This window comes from Schistocerca serialis, chromosome 5 (genome assembly GCF_023864345.2).
Source record: "Schistocerca serialis cubense isolate TAMUIC-IGC-003099 chromosome 5, iqSchSeri2.2, whole genome shotgun sequence".
NCBI lineage: Eukaryota > Metazoa > Arthropoda > Insecta > Orthoptera > Acrididae > Schistocerca > Schistocerca serialis.
In genome coordinates, this window is record NC_064642.1 from 742,489,485 (window position 1) to 742,509,018 (window position 19,534).

Below are 19,534 nucleotides of genomic sequence, written 5' to 3' on the forward strand. Positions count from 1 at the left end.
GCTGTAAGACATTTACCGTCAAGAGCGATGTTCACCATTTATGGATTGAAGTTAAGTATTCCACCAGCTACGTCCCTTTTTATAAAGTCTAATTTCCTTGTCCTGTTCCAGACCTAACGCCAGCCTGCGAGAGCTAAAACGCGTGCCTTTCGGCTTCCTCTAGTAAACCGGGTTGGCTCTCTTGCCAACCCACAACAATGTCCACTGGACAGGAAGACACATTGAATTCCACAATGGAAACAGACCGTTACACAGTGTCCATAAGGCACCGAAAATTGGAAGAAAGTGTTCTCGATTGCACGCTTTCTCAGATATCGGCCACTAGGCAGAGGGTGCCAAAACTTTTGGCAAAAAAGTTGTTACAATTTATCCATCTAGCGTCAAATCGCGTTTCTCGGCATGAGCATTTTCATGAAAAAAGAAGACGTTTCCATATGAATTCTGAGTCTCTCTTATCTGTCACTTCCAAAAGCATTTCCACGATAAGTATTGCGTAGTGCCCCTCTTTTTCTCTGTTCCTTTGAAAGTGAACAAAAAAAAAAAAATATAGCGGTGCACTTTATGTAAGATGAGACTGGATACACCTCTTTCGATAATGCGTCAGTGGCTTCCAGTAGCTGCTTTCATAGCTTTTTCATCTGTAGCGTGGAAGGGTAGACCCACAGATCACGAACAGCTCGATGAAGACTTTTTTTTTTTTTGCTATGGGTTTATGTCCACATTGTGCAAAGTTTTTACTATTGTAGCGAAAACCTTTCCCATAGTTAATTCTTAATATACATTCTTTCTTATAGATGTACTTCATCTACTGCTTAAAATCGCCTGTAATCCAGTATATTGTGAGCTACGTCAATGTATTCATTTGCTGATGCCGTTTAACAGTTGCGTTATGGGGAAGTTAAATGAGACCACATTTGAATATTCGCTTACTCGCTTCAGAACACAGAACACAGAACGCTATCTAAAAAAAGTTACAAGGCACTGTATTCATGATTTTTCTCATAAGCCAAAGAGCCTCTTCCACAGATCACGTTGACATTCGACTATTGTAATTTAGAAACGTGTGTCAACATAACAAAGAAAAATCCCATTGCTGGTATCGCCATTTGTTTTCCAGGCCTAACGATTCCTTTCCTGTTCGAATATTTCACTTGGGGCAAAAGGCCGCAGCTTAGTCCCCATTGGAGCCACGTTGCTGCTGGTGTTTATAGAAGAAGGAGGTAAAAAATAAATGATGCATGTATGGACTCGGTTAGGTCATGCATAATAATCATCCATGAGTGCATTACAGTACACCTGAGTACTTTGTGCGATAACACATAGGTGAAATAGTGCAACTGATTTAACAATTTTTCTGTCAGTCCTTAGCCCGTACTACCAAAGCCCACCAGATGACTGTAATAGTGTCAGTGGTATTAAGTGCAGATATTTTTATTGGTGACTGTGGACAGTGTACTGAACAACATTACATCAGTATTTACCTGATTTGCAGAGTAACAATTGTAGCTATTAGGAGTAGTGTGCTTTTATAAGGATTGTTAGTGTAGTGTTGACAGATTGCCAACACTACGCACATTATTTAAGGGAGGCGGCCATTAAGCAAGCAGGCGGACTTGATGGTCTGAAACAGGATACTTATGAATGCTATAAAAAAAAGTACGTAGCTACTGGAATACTTAACTTTAATCCACCATTCGTATACAGCGTTCTTGATGAGACATTTCATACGATAACTATCAAACTATCAATTGCTATGGCGCCTTGCTAGGTCGTAGACTTTGACTTAGCTGAAGGCTATTCTAACTATCTGCTCGGCTAATGAGCGATGCTTCGTCCGTGTAGTCGCTAGCAATGTCGTCTGTACAACTGGGGCGAGTGCTATTCCGTATCTCGAGACCTGCGTTGTGGTGGCGCTCGGTCTGCCAATGGACCGCGGCCGATTTAAAGCTACCACCTAGCAAGTGTGGTGTCTGGCGGTGACACCACAGTTAGTACCTCCAAATACATGTGGCAAGAACAAACCATCAATGCTAATTTTCCGCTGGGCAGCAAGTCAGGTGTTGAAGTTCGATAAATCGAGGCAGAACGGTCAGTCTATACTGACAGGAGTAGTGCCCTTAGTGACGCGGTTACAACTGTGCACGAAACATCAGGTAGTAAATTCTGTCTGCCGGCCGGTGTGGCCGAGCGGCTCTAAGCGCTTCAGTCTGGAACCGCGCGACCGTTACGGTCGCAGGTTCGAATCCTGCCTCGGGCGTCTGTGATGTCCTTAGGTTAGTTAGGTTTACGTAGTTCTAAGTTCTAGGGGACTGATGACCTCAGAAGTTAATTCCCATAGTGCTCAGAGCCATTTTTGAGTAAATTCTGCGACGCTTTGCGGGAAGACTGTTAGGCGCAAAGAAAAACAACGAACACCCTGATGTCGTTAAATATTAAGGTACCGATAATCACAATATCTGCGCTTATACCCCTAACACCTTCCATGTTTCTAGTCTCGACGCCTGTTTATTCTAATCCAATCTCATTTTCGGTGCTGTTACGCTCCGCGAGCTGTCGCTTTGTGCTGGCGCTGGTATTCGTTGGGCGGCCTTACTCATTTTCAGACCGTTGTGGCACTTGCAGGTGAAGCGCAGCTTGCAGTACGTCTTCTTGTGCTCCAGGAGTTCATGGAGGTCGGTGAACATCTCACGGCAGTTACCGCAGATCAAGATGTCTGGATTACCTGAAACAACAATGTACTAAATAGAAAGCGTCCAATGTGAAACCAGTAGCTTAACAAACTTAAACTGACTCTGACTTATTTGGGTAATTCAGGAAGGGCAAAATGTGTGGTCCAGACACGATAATGTTACCACCGTCTATGTTCGACGTCAACGTGCAGCGACCACTCAGACGACAAATGGCAGCACTAGAAGTGGAGGGTATATAAAGCCTAGCATGGGGGAAATAGTGAAGTCGTTGTAATTTGGGAACTGGGTCATTTAATTGATGTTGGTAAGGTCATGATGAATGGCTTCCATTCCCAAGTGTGAAATCATGTCTGAGACAGCTAGGTCTGTAAACTGTTCACCTGATGCTGTGTTTAAAGTACGCCATGCATGGCACAATGGCGCTATCCAAAACCGGCGAAGAAGTATTCGTGGTGCACTAAAGGCCAAAGATAACAGGAGTGAACATTCTGCGGAGATGTGTACCGATGAATAAAAATACATCTGTTGAGAAACTGAATGCCCAGCTGAACCTGGGGGCTATCAACAGTGTCACAGTGTCTTCTCAGCGACCGTTCAGCGATCGTTGCTACGTATGGGCCTCCACAGCTGGCGCCTGGATAATGCACCCACGCTGACTACTGTTCATCTGCGATGAAGACTGGAATTTGCACGCCAATACCGTAACAGGACGTCCACTGCGTGGCGACAGGTGGCCTTTCAAGATGGATCACACGTTAAGGGGACCACACCCTGTCTATCTAACCCATGTTAATTTAGGCAAGTATTTGACCCATTTCTGAAAAAATATTTTTACTGTATGTTACACGATGCTAATAGAGTCAACTGTACTAAAATCAACTTTAACCATTTTACAGTTTTTAAGAAATACTTTTTTAAATTTATTAAGAAAAAAATTAATTTTTTCTACAGAAAATATTTTTGTGAGCTTCCTGATGGGGGAATAGTAATGAATGTTGTACTAGAGGTGGCTTTTTATGTTATGCAGAGTCTCTGAAAATTTCATTCATTTATCTGTAATAGTTTCTCATATAATGGGACATATGTCCTGAACATTTTAGTTTCGGGAAATTGCTTCAAAGAAAAAGCTTTTGAAATTAGTTACTTATAGTTAATTAAAACTGTCCTGCTGCATATGATTGCCCTTCTTTGGAATTTAGCAGGTCTTCCGGCTTCTTCTTCACCTTCCTGGATGTTTGTCTTGCTTTCTTGGCCATATTAGATGCAGACCTGTCTGCACCGGGTAAACTCATTTTATCACAATGTTGCAGCCCAGTGTTCGTATTTTCACCTGGATTAATTCCCAGCTTTTTCAGTACCCAACACTTTCCATTTTTACCACAAATGAATCTAATAACAGCATCATGAACTCCTAGTTTCATTGTATGCATGCCTACAAATACAGTTTTAGGAAGGCGGTTCCAAATTATGCTGTTGAAACATTCATTTGGGTTCTATGTCTGCCCATGCAAGGTCAGGATGAGGCAAGTCTCTGAAAATAGGTTTCATTGCTGTAATAACAGCAATAGGAAGAGTAAGCTGGTGAGAATAAGGTTCTCCAGTTGCCTGAGCCCTATTGCATTTGCACCATGAATTTTCTCCTGAGGGACACAATCCATGACATGGCTTATCATCATTAGAGGACTTACGGAAGAGTATGGCCAAAACATCTCTCTTCATTGCCTCCAGATTTTCTTTATTTCTCCTAATTGCGTGCACATAGTATTCCTGCAAGTTTTCTATTTCGGTTTTAGTTAACTGACCCGGTCAACAATTTTTCATCTTCTAATTTTTTTCCTCTCATATCAACAGTTAGTTTTCTCAGTCTTGTTCCCAAACGTTTTTGAACATGGCCTACGCATTCTATTTTCTTAATAATGGCATCTCCATATGGCTTAGAGTTCACCACATTCTTGTATACCTTACTGTCAGCATCGCCCAAATATTTTGTGTACCGCACGCCTCTTGCTTACACGGAGTGATGAAATATTTGGTGTACTCCATGAACTTCCATACCACCACTTGTTCCTCTAAAATTAACCACACAGTTGTGTTCTTTATGTTCACTGACTTTACAACATTTGCAATATTTAGACAGTGTCTCCACATCTAACATTTTACCGGTGTCTACACTCGTAGCAATCACTACTCCATTCAGAGAAGTGTGTCCTATTTCTGCCAACTTCCAGCAACAACTGCAATATCCGAGCATCCATCATTTTCTTCCACTGCTTCCCTAGCAGCCAGTTTCATGCTTTCCTCACTGACCTCACATACAGCTTTCTCTGATATTGCAGTCAGTTTTTCAAATTTATTTGGTGGCTGATGTAAGTTATTCACTGAACAAAATGTTCTCCCTGCAGCCATGCCCTTGCCAATTGATCGTAAGGCATAAACTAATCTAATATTTATTTCATAAGAGCCACTTGCATCTGGTTTTAAAGAACTCATAAATGAAATCACAGCTGAGCATTTAGAGCAAATTAAATCCAAAGCAATTGCTAGGACTTTTCTCCCACTGGCGCTCTCACAAATTTTCACACTCTGTGACTCACCACACTGTCTTCATTGTACAAATTTAGAAATTACATGTGATAATATTCTAAGATTTATAATAAAGTTACAGTAAATTCGTTGTAACTCTCTTGAAATGGTGAGAACTTGTTTGATGATGCACTTGTTGAAGAATTACAATTAGAAACATCGTTGCCAGGTGACATAACCTCTTGTACAGAAATCTTTCTAAACTTGATTCCTCTAAATTGTTGTTTCTTGGAAATGCCTTTACGTTTCGTCGTCTTCAATAAACACAACAAAACACACATAAAGAAGCAATCACACTTGACCAAAACTAACCGCGTGTTTGAAAGCGTGTTGTTTACAAACAGCAGAAACAAAAGAATACCGACCGTTGCATTCCAAGTATAGTCAACACGGTCCCGAGTATAAAAATATCTCTAAAGTGAAATGTAGGGGATATAAAGATCTAAAATATATTCAGAAGAGTGGGTGACAGAAAAGTGGGCGTGGCACATAAACACGCGTGGTAGGAAAATGCTCTTTACATGCTCTAAAAAAAATTTTTCAGCAAAATCCTTTTCAGAGTACTTTAATAAAACCTTAATCTATCGAAATATGATAAAAGCCGAAAATCGATTTTTTTCGACCTGAACCACGGTGGGTTACCCTTAAGCTCCATCAGAATGAAACGCCTGAAAGCAAACACCCTGCAACAATCGTTGGAAAGGTCAAGATTAGAAGAGAAAACATTATGGTCTGGGGATTCTTCAGATAATCTCGCCATTCTGTAGGACACAATGGACCAAAACAGTATGCATCTATCTCTGGGGATCATGTCCTCTCTTGTACTCAGTTTTTTCTTCCTCGACACGTTGGCATCTACCAGCAACACAATGCACCACGTCCCACAGCTCGCACTGTATGTTCGTGGTTGGGAAAACGTCAGGATATGTTTACCATATTGCTCTGGCCACCAAACTCCGCCGATTTAAGCCCAGTTGAGGATCCGTGGAATTTCCTCGGCCGTCACCATGTATCCTGAACCGAGAAACCTGGCGCAATGGGTCGCGGTGCTGGAGCCAGCACGAGTTCACATCCTTGTCGATACCTTGGAGAATCTCCCTGACTCTCTTCCTGTACCTTTCAAAGTGGTGAGCGCTGCAAAAGGTTGTCGTTCGGGCTGCTGTCAGACTAATGTGACTGTACAGTGTGAAACTACGCTGGACAATGTTCCACGCACCTTAACGTAGGCAACCCAACTTACATCACCTGCACCTTTGCCTACCGTAAGGCGCATGAAGTATTTCGTGGAAGCTGTAATTCTCCACCCTGTGTAAGCAAGGAGACATACATTTCGCATTCTTCCTAACAGTTTCGTGGATAATGTGTCTTGAACGGAGACCTGAATTCTGGGACAACAATGTTGAAATGTTGGCCATGGTACGATCCAAAATTCAGTTCACTCAATGAAAAACATATTCGAACTTGTACAAAACCCTGAAGTATGAATCAATGCTTCGATGTAGACCCTCTTCCTATGGTAGTTCATTACATTAGTTACGTTGTTATTCTACAGCAACCATCTGAATATTGCAGCGATATTCAGCTGCAGTCTTAATAATCTTTCGGACTGCAGATGGTTAAGCAATGGACCGAGAACAACCGATTGAGACCTTCTCTCTCCGTGGATAAGACATTCATAATACCTAAAACTGTGCGGCTTCCTGTTTGATTTCTCCTTGAACCATTCTCGATCTGCCTTTTCACGTGAAATGTATTTTACAAAAGAAGACAGTGTCACGTAAATATCACCACTGATGCGGTACTGCCATTTTTTCCTTTGAACTGCTGTAGACCTATGCTTTAGCGATTTCCATCTGCTTACTCAGGCTTAGTGATTTCGGTCACTTTGGCAGGTCATTTGTAAGTCGTTCGATTCCAAATTGATTCTGAACTTCCAATTGTCAGTCTTCATAGTTTCTGCGTGGATAGTGATCACACGAAATGGCGTTGTCTCCCTTGAAGCACTGTTTTTCAAGAGACGGAGCCTAACAATAATCTATATTAGTATATTCATCTTCTACGTTGCTTCATTGTCTGTTCTCTTTGAACTGAAACTGAAGAAAACAGCTAATCTCCGGTACGGACCTAAAATTGGAACTGTCATGTAGATCTGTGTTTAACAGGAATTTAAGGATCATTATCACACAGCGACATGTAACACTGAAATTTACAATTTCAAAATGAATGGAAGACTGGAAGAGAAACGGAAAAGAGTGAAGAAATAAAGAGAAAGGTAAGACTTTATTTTCACCGATACTATACCATTAAAAGCCATCTCTTGCCCGTTGAACGCAAAAAGAACGAAGCACTAGTTCCTACATGATCCCGTAATATCTCCCATCCTCAAAACATGCCTAGGAAAACGATACGCACTGCATTCACGCCTATTGGCGAGTTCGGTATTTAGACGGGGTAGTAACACGTTATCAACGGCGCTGGAGCAGATGCCATCGGTGAATATTACACAGAATGTGTTCCAGTCAATGGTATGCGCTTAGTTGTCTCCTCAAAGCACAGCGTTCATTTGTTTCTTCCAATTATTAACTAAATATTTTCCGGAAAATAATTCTCGCTTGGATCAAGCAATGATCTTGAATCTTCTGCTTGGGTCCTGAAATTTTCTCACATCCCGGGATTTACGAAGGAAAGGGCCACTGAAATTCGAACCCGAGACTTTTTTCCGTCTCGCAAGCGCCGGAACCGATAAACACTGACAAAATTATGAGTGCAACGGAGTTTAGTTTTGGAGTGACTATGCAGATGTGGAGGAGGAAAGGAACGGCTGACCACGTGCGGCGCCTTTAGTGACACACCACCCAGTATCTAACTGAATAACTTCGTCCAACAACGTGATATTTGTTACCTTTATTTTTGTTGGTATAAGTTTTTCTCTCATCCAGTTGCTTACGAGGCTCACTTGAGTCGTGACATCCAAACTGATTTTCAGATGTCAAAATAAGACCAAGTTGAATACACAGGAGGACGGTCGCTGCTAAACTTCTGCTCAACTGAGACTGTGTATAAATGTAATAAAATAAGGAACATTCTCTCTCTCTCTCTCTCTCTCTCTCTCTCTCTCTCTCTCTATCTATCTCAAAGGATATGCTGCAGACTATGCATAAACAATAAACGTGGTGAGTAAAAACCATTAATTCCTGTGCAGGATACGTGACTTATATCGTTACTCGACAAACACAGTGGCGCTGAAACCCAAAAGATCAAATTAAAGACCCTGACTAACTCACAGACTCCAAGAGAGATAAACTGGTACGTATGTACAGGGTGACACACGGGAGACGGACGGTTTTGAACTGCGTAGTACTGAGGGCGCGGTGGTGGGCGGTGGTCGTGGTGGGGCTAGTTCTGATCCACACAAGACGCCATTTCATTTACTCAGTCACTATGGAACAGTGGGACTTGTGACGTCGAGTGTTTGTCTATAACGTTTTCGTGAAAAGTGGTGAGTCAGTTATTGCTACACGGCGATTGTTTCGTGCGCATTTTGATGTCGGTCGACATGGAGCTGTTACGAGCCGTATCACAATCCTCAGGTGGGAGGAAAACTTCAGATCAGCTGGAAACATACTGGAAAAGAAGCATCTTGGCCCGAGACGCAGAGTAAAGACACCAGAAGATGTTGAAAGGATAAGGCAAGCGGCAGTCAGAAGCCCAGGACGGTCAGCTAGACGTCATGCTAGTGAGTTACGAATCAATCGTGAATCGGTTAGACGAATTTTGCATGAAGAATTAAAATTCCATTCCTACAAAATGCTCATTGTCCAACAACTTAAGGAAACTGATTTTGCTGTACGAGAAAACTTCGCTTACAGAATGCAAGTGATTTTGGGATCGAATGAAAATGAAATTTTATTGATGAGCGATGAAGCTAATTTTCATTTAAACGGGACCGTGAATAAGCAAAACCTACGTTACTGGACACCAGAACATCCACACCATATCCACCAGCGTCCTCTACACTCAGAAAATGTAAGTGTGGTGTGCTCTTGGCTCTGTTGGCATTATTGGACCTTATTTTTTACTTTTTACTGTTAATTCGGTTCGTTACGATCGTATGCTTGAAAAATTCTTGAAACCAGAACTAAGAATATGACGAATTCCTTTAAAACACGTTTGGTTCCAGCAGGATGGGGCAACATCGCACACCACAAACACTTCAATGACAGTCGTTAGACGCATGTTTCCTGGCCAGATTATGTCACGTTTTGGCAATGTTCCTTGGCCTCCCAGGTCTCCCGACTTGTCAGTATGTGACTGCTTTCTGTAGGGGTACCTTAGGAACTGTGTCTATAACCACAATCCACGAAATTTGGACGAGTTAGAATGCAATCATTCAAGAAATTGCTGCCATCCCTGCAGAGATTTTAGTCCGTGTGATGGAGGATTTTGAGAAGAGACTTGAGTCCTGCATTCGAAATGATGGACATCACCTTGACGACATCATTTTTCACAAATAACTTTATTAACTAAAATGGCAAATAATGAGCTTTGATTTTGTGTAAATACACATGCATTAATTTTAAAGTTAGCTGAGTATTATTTCATTAAAAAACCGTCTGTCTCCCGTGTGTCACCCTGTACTTGGCTTGGTGAGAGGTAAAGAAGATATGATTGCTTCCACGTGAGTAAAACTAACACTCAGATGAGAATTTTTATGTTCTATTGTAAGTGTAAATTTTGGTAATCGAAAACATTTCTGAGTGTTCTTATACATATCAAGTTCTAAGTTTCATGAAAACTAATTCCAGAGGCATGAGTAATAATATAAGAATACAAATATGGAAGGAAAAGTCTCAAAAAGAAAGTAGACTTATGGAGCAAAGGCTGCATTAGATTTAAACACATAATAAGTTCACCGATCGAGTTCATTAATTAATGAATTTTGTTTAAAAGTGGGTGAATAAAGACGTTTTCTTATCTAAAAGGCGGAGTACTTGTTATATTTGACCTTTTTTCGTAATCGCGGGTTGCAGACTTTGTTGCCAGTGGAACAATGTAAAATATACTACTGCTATTGCAGTTCAAGTTAATTAATTTGTATTAAAAATATTGTGCAAAATGTCAATGATAGATCATATGAGGCAAATGCTAAAGATGTTACATAAATTATGCAGACTTACACTAATCTTTGCTTGCATAGATGAACAGAAATGTAATTCCAGAATGAGATTTTCACTCTGCAGCGGAGTGTGCGCTGATATGAAACTTCCTGGCAGATTAAAACTGTGTGCCCGACCGAGACTCGAACTCGGACCTTTGCCTTTCGCGGGCAAGTGCTCTACCATCTTTTCTTTTATTATTATTATTATTATTTTTTTCGCCCTAATGAACCGCTGCAGGAGCAGGACGACGGGTAGGGCAGGGGTCGACACCCGAAGCCTGGCCATCCCGACGCCACGCCCAAGCAACGTGTTCGAGTTCGAGGATCGAAGGATCAGGAAGAGGATGGAGTGGGTTTGTCGATGTTGTTCTTTTTATTTATTTATTTCTTTAATTTTTATAACATTTTTTGTGTATTATAGATTTATTTTTGTTTCATTACAAAGAAAGATCCTACAACTGCCGTAGCCGAGCGTCCGAGTCGTCTTCTCGTCTGTTGGGAGGGGTTCCCCCCTATTCCGTCCGTAGAGGATCAATATGCTCCAGGATTCTTCTTCATTTTCAGCGTCTCATACCCGGAACGCCCCAGTGAGCAGGAGGATCCGCAAATAATGAACCTAAATAATTTGCGAAACGAGTTCTGTACTTCGGGTGGCGGCTGAAAGCTGCATGTGTCGTCATCAATAGGGACCAAAAGTCGAGTGTGCCTTTGGGAGCATCGCAAAATATGTAGTAAACGGCCATGCCTTTTAGCCAGTTAACGGCGTTCGTTCTGGTTGATGGAAAGTATACGACGTCGGGGCGCAATACGTCATCAGGGGAGATAGACTCCGGCAATCGCCGCAAGAGTAATGCCAGTATGCGCTGCGTCAGTAGCCAGCACTCGCTGGTCGCGGCACACGTCAGACGGTGTGCATCCGAGTCAGCGACTGAGCATGTCGGACACAAGGGGTCGTCCGTCAGATGTATGGAATGTAACCTCTGACGAGTAGCGAACTTCCCATTCACAACTACGTACCACAATGAACGCACCGTCGTAGGTAGAAAAGGCGTGTGTACCGCTCGCCACACCGTGTTCCAGGCAACTTCAGGGTGTCTGTGGGTGACCGTATTTACAGGTTGCCGCTGCTGATAGAGGCGATAATAGTCTTTTGTGCTGGGCTTCCTTGTCGTCGGAAGTTCTGAACGTAAGTAGCTGAAGTCAACAAAGAAGTCTCTGATGTGGGTGAGTGCCGGTGAAATGTGTCCTACAGAAACCGGGGGATGCCGAGAGTGTGGTGCCACTTCCGCTATCAGGGAGCCCGTCAGAGTGGCGTGGGCAGAGGTCCACGTGCGACGCATAGTGTTGAGATAAAGCGATCGCGCACGGTTATATACGTGAATTAAACCGATACCGCCCGCCCGCTGCGGCAGTGTCAGGGTGGCGTATCGTACTTTAAAAACCAGACCGGTGCTTACGAAATGTCCATATGCTGCTTGAAATCTGTCGGCCATCGTAGCTGTCAAGGGAAGGATATGCGCGAAATAGTTCAGTTTTGAGACAAGATAGGTGTTGACATAACGTGTTCTGAGGAGCATATCCAAGCGACGCAGTTTGTTGTCCTGCAGCAGAGCACGTGTCTGGTGTAGGAGCCGGCGGTACGTAGCCGCCGCCGTTCGGCGGACATTGCTATAGAATTGCACTCCTAAACACTTGAGTACGGGCACCTTGTCAAAGGGCACCGCCGTTGTGTGGGAAATCCCCCCTCCGACATCCATGTACTTTGTCTTCTTCACGTTGATGACGCTCCCAGCGACCGCCCCGTACTGGCGTAGCCACTGTAGCGCCATATGCATTTCATCCTCTGATCTGGCCAGGAACACCACGTCATCGGCGAGTGCACCACAACAAAAGGTCACGTCCCGCAAGGAGATACCAGTTAATCGCTGCCGTAGACCATGTAAAGCTGGTTCAAGTGCGGCAGCAAATAATATGCCCCACAGGGGGCACCCTTGTCGCACTGACCGTCCAACAACAATGTGACCAGACTGATAACCGTTGACCATCATGCGGGAGCGCGCTCCGTGGACCAGTCGAAGGACCACCTGTGCAGACTCCGGAGAGAGGCCCATGCGATGCAAAACTGCGCGTAAGAAGCCGTGATCGACGCGGTCGAATGCGTGGTCAAAATCTACGGCGACAAGGGCGCCTCGTATTTTGCAGGCCGCCGTCAAAGCAATTACGTCGCGGTATGCTCCTAACGCCGTATGAATGTTGCTGACACCACCTAAACATGTCTGATCGGTGTGGATGGCTTTCCCGATAGCGGTGTGGAGACGCGCGCGGAGGATACGGGCGAAGATCTTGTAGTCGTTGTTGAGGAGTGTGAGTGGGCGAAAATCCTGCCACCTACAACCACCATTCGGTTTCGGAACTGGAATCAAGATGCCTTCTGTGAATTCTGTGGGGACAGTGAAATCAGGGCGGATCAGGTCTTGAAACATTTGGAGCCACTTGTCACCCATAAGGTGGTAAAAAGTGCGGTAGAATTCCAGGGGTAAACCGTCCGGTCCAGGCGACTTGTTCGGTGCTCCACGTGCCAAGGCCGATGTCAGCTCGTCGGGTGTAATGGGCAACAGCAGACTATCATCGGGTGCCACGTCCCGAGGGGCGGGAAAATCGTGCAACAGCCCGTCATAATCACGTACATTTCGCGGATCTTCCATGTACAAGGTCCCATAGTGTCTGGCGAACGTGTGCGCGATGTCCGCTTGTGTCACTGCGCGCCCGCCGTCCTCCGTGTTTACCGCCGTAATGAGCTGACGTTTGCGGTGGCGCCTCTCGCGCACAATGTGATACACTGACGCTGTTTCGTTGGGGATACAGTCTTGCACTCGCGCACGGATGCGGACACCGTCTAGCTGCTCTGTCCTGATGCGAAGTAGACGAACTTTGATGCGTTGTACGGACATCTGACGTTCGGGAGACGGCGGTTGCGTCGCCAGCTCACGTAACGCTGTATAGTAAAATTCCGATGTTGCCCTTTGCCAGTTCGATCTGTCACGCCCGTAGGCCATCAAGGTCTTTCGGAGGGCAGGTTTGACACATCCCAGCCACCACAGCAACGTGGAAGCATACATAGGCAGGCGCCTGATACATCGACGCCACGTGTCAGTGACTGCTCGCCGACACGCTTCCTCGCGAAGGAGGGAGACGTTCAGCGACCACGGGCCCCTGCTGCGTCTTGTGAGTTGTCGGGGCAAGGTGACAGTGCAGATGTACGCAAGATGGTCCGTGAAGGCCGTCGGCCAGAGTTCTGCATCACGGGTTGCTGTGCGGAGGGCACGCGAGACGTATATCCGGTCCAGACGACTGGTAGAATGGCTGGTAAAGTGCATATATCCACTCTGGGTCCCATGATGCAAGAGCCATGTGTCGTGGAGCGCGAGGTCACGTATCAATGCTTGTAGAGCGGGGCATGGGACGTAATGCGGTATCTGGTCCTCGGGCCGCAGAACACTGTTAAAATCGCCGCCCACTATGTAATGGTCCATATTTCCTTGCAAAAGTGGGGCCAACTCCTCCGAATAGAAGACATGCCTGTCACCACGGTGCGAATTACCGGAGGGAGCGTAGACGTTAATGAGGCACACTGCGCCAAGTGTGAGTGCGATGCCTCGCCCCTTCGGCAAGTACGTCGCGTCCGTCGCGTGTATGCCATCTCGGAGAAGGATGGCCGTTCCTCCTACGCCATCACCTACGGGTAGGCTGTACGTGGTGTAGCCATATAGGTCTAAACACAGCTCGGGACGGACCTCCTGGAGAAGGGCAATGTCCAAGTCTGCCGCTCTGATCATGTCGTGTAACATGCGGGTCTTGACAGTGGAGTGGATACCATTTACGTTGACTGTTCCCACACGGTATGACTGAGACATATCAAGTGGCGGAGGCAGTGTGCCGGTGCAATCCCACAGTGATTTCACACACCACACACCACACAGCCATCCATCTGCATGCTGTGCATTACTGTGCCGTAGGAGTCCCTGACTGGCAGAGCCCTCCGGGCTCATTGTCAGCCATGGGCTGTGCATCATCTGCCTCCATATCGTCTGCCCAATCACCAAGAGACGATTGTGATGTCATTGGGGGCTGGACGCTTTCACAGGAGCCCACATTTTGGGAGTCGACGCAGTGCGTCTCGTTTTCTGGGCCACCAGATTTAGGAGACTGTTCCTTGTCTTCAGGCACCTTCTGGTGAATGATGCCACTGGAGTCCGTTGCAATTGTGGGCGAATCAACGAAGTCGATGTCTTCCGCCGGCTTCACATTCCTGTCCTGTTCGTCAGCTGACAATCGCCTCTTCTTGTGTCGCTTGGGTGATTTTTGCTTTCGGGTCCGAGATTCGACATCCACTTGAGGGCGGGGCTCGACACAGTCTCGGTCGCTAGGAACCCCTGTGTCTGATCCCGACAGTGACGGTGGCTGGGTGCCCACGACGCTGCGGTGGGCGGAGGCTGTAGGAACCTCTGCACCGTTGAGCTGCGGCGTCGTCGACGGCGCTGACTCTCCAACGGAGCTGGCAGCGGCTTGAGGAGGTAGCAGGTTTTGATCATCCATCACATCATGTCGTGCCGCCTCCACATATGTTAGCGGGAGAGTGGTCATAGTGGATCGTTGGGGAAGTTCATTGCGGGGCACCTGAACGAGGCGGCGCTGCAGACACTCAGTTCTAACATGGCCCTCCTGGCCGCAGCCCGAGCAGATCCTCGGTTGTCCATCATATATAACAATTGCGCGGCAGCCACCAACGAAAACATACGATGGAACGTGCTTCTTAAGTTCTATGTGCACTTGTCGTACCCCGTTAAGGACAGGGTACGTTTCGAATGTGTTCCATTTCTCCTCTGTGTGGCTCAGAACTGTGCCGTATGGCCGCAGCGCATCAACGACTAGGTTGGCAGGGACTTCGAACGGTAGTTCAAAGATGCACACGGTACGCACCCCCAGACCAGCATGGTCAACTCCTACCACGCTCACGTTACCGTCTGCGTGACAGAAGCGAAAGCCGTTTGCAGATCGTTGGAGTAATCTGTCGCAGGCCGCTTCGTCAATCAGTTTGAGGTACACTGTGCTGGTTACAATAGACAGATGAATTCCTATCAGTTCTTGTGGTTCGATGTGCATGATGTCTCGTAGAAACCGTTCAATTTCATGGGCCTTCGGTCTCGTGTACGATGCGTTGAACGTTAGTTTGATTGTAGCTTTTCGATATGAGAACGCCATGTCGGGTCGGTACAGGTACTATACGGCAAGACAACGACGCGACCGCGCGCTAGCGGGTAAACAACAACACCTGCGGAGCACTGCCCGGCGCGCCGAGCCCGTTCGCACGGTAACGCGGCTGAAAGCCGACTTCGTGAGATTTTCACTCTGCAGCGGAGTGTGCGCTGATATGAAACTTCCTGGCAGATTAAAACTGTGTGCCCGACCGAGACTCGAACTCGGACCTTTGCCTTTCGCGGGCAAGTGCTCTACCATCTGAGCTACCGAAGCACGACTCACACCCGGTACTCACAGCTTTACTTCTGCCAGTATCTCGTCTCCTACCTTCCAAACTTTACGGAAGCTCTCCTGTGAACCTTGCAGAACTAGCACTCCTGAAAGAAAGGATATAGCGGAGACATGGCTTAGCCACAGCCTGGGGGATGTTTCCAGAATGAAATTTTCACTCCACAGCGGAGTGTGCGCTGATATAAAACTTCCTGGCAGATTAAAACTGTGTGCCCGACCGAGACTCGAACTCGGACCTTTGCCTTTCGCTGGCAAGTGCTCTACCATCTGAGCTACCGAATGACGACTCACGCCCGCTACTCACAGCTTCTGCCAGTCTGTAAAATTTGGAAGGTAGGAGACGAGATACTGGCAGAAGTAAAGCTGTGAGTACCGGGCGGGAGTCGTGCTTCGGTAGCTCAGATGGTAGAGCACTTTCCCGCGAAAGGCAAAGGTCCGAGTTCGAGTCTCGGTCGGGCACACAGTTTTAATCTGCCAGGAAGTTTCAGAAATGTAATTGTAAATATATCTAGTCGTCACCAGATATGCATTTACACTTACATTTCTGGTTGGTTGGTTGGTTATTTGGGGAAGCAGACCAGACAGCGAGGTCATCGGTCTCATCGGATTAGGGAAGGACGGGGAAGGAAGTCGGCCGTGCCCTTTGAAAGGAACCATCCCGGCATTTGCCTGGAGCGATTTAGGGAAATCACGGAAAACCTAAATCAGGGTGGCCGGACGCGGGATTGAACCGTCGTCCTCCCGAATGTTACATTTCTGTTCCCCTACGCATCCCAAGATATCCACAATGCTTCGAGACTCGCTCGAAATTGCTGTTTGGCGCTGCTATATGTCCTTTGTACTTACTAGATTCTAAACACTGTTTTTATCCTATCTGATAGCGATATAAGACGAGAGGAAACGAGAGCCTGTGATATCCAGAAGTATTTTTATTTTTATTTTTGCTTTCTCACTTGTATTTTATTCCATTCTATCAGTGAAATACCTCCAGAATCAATACTCCATGTACTGAAATGGTGTTTTGTTTTATTCTCTAGTGGACTGTGCCACAGGTTATTGCAACACCGTAACACAATCAATACTTGTCGTATTAATCAATATAAAACAACCTGATGACGGGATTGCAAACCTGTCAAAGGCAACGTGAAGATGAAATAAACAATGAGTCGGAGCAGTATGCTTGTTGTTTCATTCGTTATCATAAAATAGCTTTCCTTTCTCTGGAAGTGACAATGGAGTTCGTAATGGTACTGCTCAGTACACCTTAGTCTTTATGATATACGTAAGTACATGATACAGTACAAATTAAAGATATAGCTCTCGTAATACATTGTTATTGTAGTAGTTATTGTTTCTCACAATTGTTCAAAAAGATAAAATCACTAAAAACTATATTACATTTTGTTTCCTATAAAATATTAATCAACCGTAATTCTATGCTCAAAGAAAAACGGTTGTATTGAATATACTGCTAAGGTAAACATATCTGTGTACTGAAACGTATGTACTCTCTGTTCTTCTTCACTTGCAAGGTGTGCTACTGCTTTGGCGCGATATAGTTGGAAGTTAAATGTGTTCTTGTCCATTTCTTCGTCTCAAGAATTCTGTTAATTCTTGGAAAGTGCAAAAGATGGAATAGAGTAATTTCGAAGAGTAGAAACATTCCTGATACGTGCTGTTACTTATTTTATGCATAGATAAACCGATACCTGATAACTACTTCCAGCATTTGCTTTAAGGAATAATGAACTTACGAACACAAACCAATAGAAAGAACCTACAGTATTCAACGAGAAATATAATACCTTTTATTGACTGTCTCTTCCTTACGTTAATGCTTTACACAGCTGAACATTGTTTTATTCAGACGTAGATTTTGCGTAGTTCGGAAAAATAATCACCGACAATAATTTTTCGAGCAATATTTCGGGCACTTCCTAGCAGATTAAAACTGTGTGCCAGACCGAAACTCGAACTCGTGACCTTTGCCTTTCGCGGGCAAGTGCTCTACCAACTGAGCTATCCAAGCACGACTCACGCGCCGTCCTCACAACTTTACTGCTGCCAGAATCTGGTCTCCCACCTTGCAAAATTTACAGAAGCTCTCCTGCGAACCCCTGAAAGAAAGGATATTGCGGAGACATGGCTTAGCCACAGCCTGGGGGATGTTTCCAGAATGAGATTTTCACTCTGCAGCGGAGTGTGGAAGGTAGGAGACGAGATACAGGCAGAAGTAAAGCTGTGAGGACGGCGCGAGAGTCGTGCTTGGATAGCTCAGTTGGTAGAGCACTTGCCCGCGAAAGGCGAAGGTCCCGAGTTCGAGACTCGGTCGGGCACACAGTTTTAATCTGCCAGGAAGTTTCTTATCAGCGCACACTCCGCTGCAGAGTGAAAATCTCATTCTGGAATATTTCGAGCAGTTAAATGAGAGGGGGAGTTCAGAAGCTGTTGATTATGTATTTTTGGTCTTTTGCTTAACTGTAATTATGGCGCTTTTACGACTTATGGCAGCGGCACGTACTGTAGGTCTTGATGTCCTGCGAGGCGGTACAGCTGTTGTGGGCGGCGGAGGCGGCAGCGGCGGCGGCGGCGGCGGCTGCGGCCATCTTGGCGGCGGCGGCGGCGGCGGTGGGCCTCGGGGGCGGCGCCACCAGCCGCGGCCTCTTGAGGGGCGGCACCAGCCGCGGGGCGGCGAACGCTGCCGACGCGTAGTAGCTGCAACAGAGGGCCGTGAGCGGAGACGGAAGCGGAGGCGGTCACTCCCCGCACTACAGCAAGTGGTTTTGTGTTTTAATCCTCATTAATCTACACTGCCATTTAAAGACAGGTCACTGTTTAAAACTGTTACCAAGAATTTGGAAAAGCTCTTCACAGAACTATTTAAGATTTTTTCAGTTTACTCTAATGATCTGTCAGTGGGACATAGACTGCAAATTTTTTATATATATGGTATCTTCATTTACACTATGTGATCAAAAGTATCCGAACACCCCCAATAACATACTTTTTTCATATTATGTCCATTGTGCTGCCACCTACTGCCAGGTACTCCACATCAAGGATCTCAGTAGTCATTAGACATCGTGAGAGAGCAGAATGGGGCGCTCTGCGGAACTCACGGACTTCGAACTTGATCAGGTCATTGGGTGTCACTTGTGTCATACGTCTGTATCCGAGATTTACACACTCTTAATATCCCTAGGTCCACTGTTACCGATGTGATAGTGACGTGGAAACGTCAAGGGTACACTCACAGCACAAAACCATACAGGCCGACCTAGTCTGTTGACTGACAGAGACCGCCGACAGTTGAAGAGGGTCTTAATGTGTAATAGACAGACATCTATCCAGACAATCACATAGGAATTCCAAACTGCATCAGGATCCACTGCAAGTACTATGACAAGCGGGACGTGAGAAAACTTGGGTTTCATGGTCGAACGGCTGCTCATAAACCACACATCACGCCGGTAAATGCCAAACGACGCCTCGTCTGGTATGAGGAGCGTAAACATTGAATGTGGCGATCCGATGGCAGGGTGGGGGTAAAGCG

The 19,534-nt window shown here is 45.6% G+C and overlaps 1 protein-coding gene across 3 annotated transcripts in view; it reads right to left on the reverse strand.

Moving 5' to 3' along the window:
- The window catches only part of LOC126481424 (RNA-binding protein Raly-like), a 440,289-nt gene that overhangs the window by 43,707 nt on the left and 377,048 nt on the right, over window positions 1-19,534 (reverse strand). For all 3 annotated transcript variants that reach the window (XM_050105166.1, XM_050105167.1, XM_050105165.1), the window contains exons 6-7: window positions 18,503-18,696; window positions 2,594-2,722 (exon numbers count right to left, since the gene is read on the reverse strand). In XM_050105166.1, the coding sequence (XP_049961123.1) occupies window positions 2,594-2,722; window positions 18,503-18,696 (323 nt within the window). The remainder of the gene's footprint in view (window positions 1-2,593; window positions 2,723-18,502; window positions 18,697-19,534) is intronic.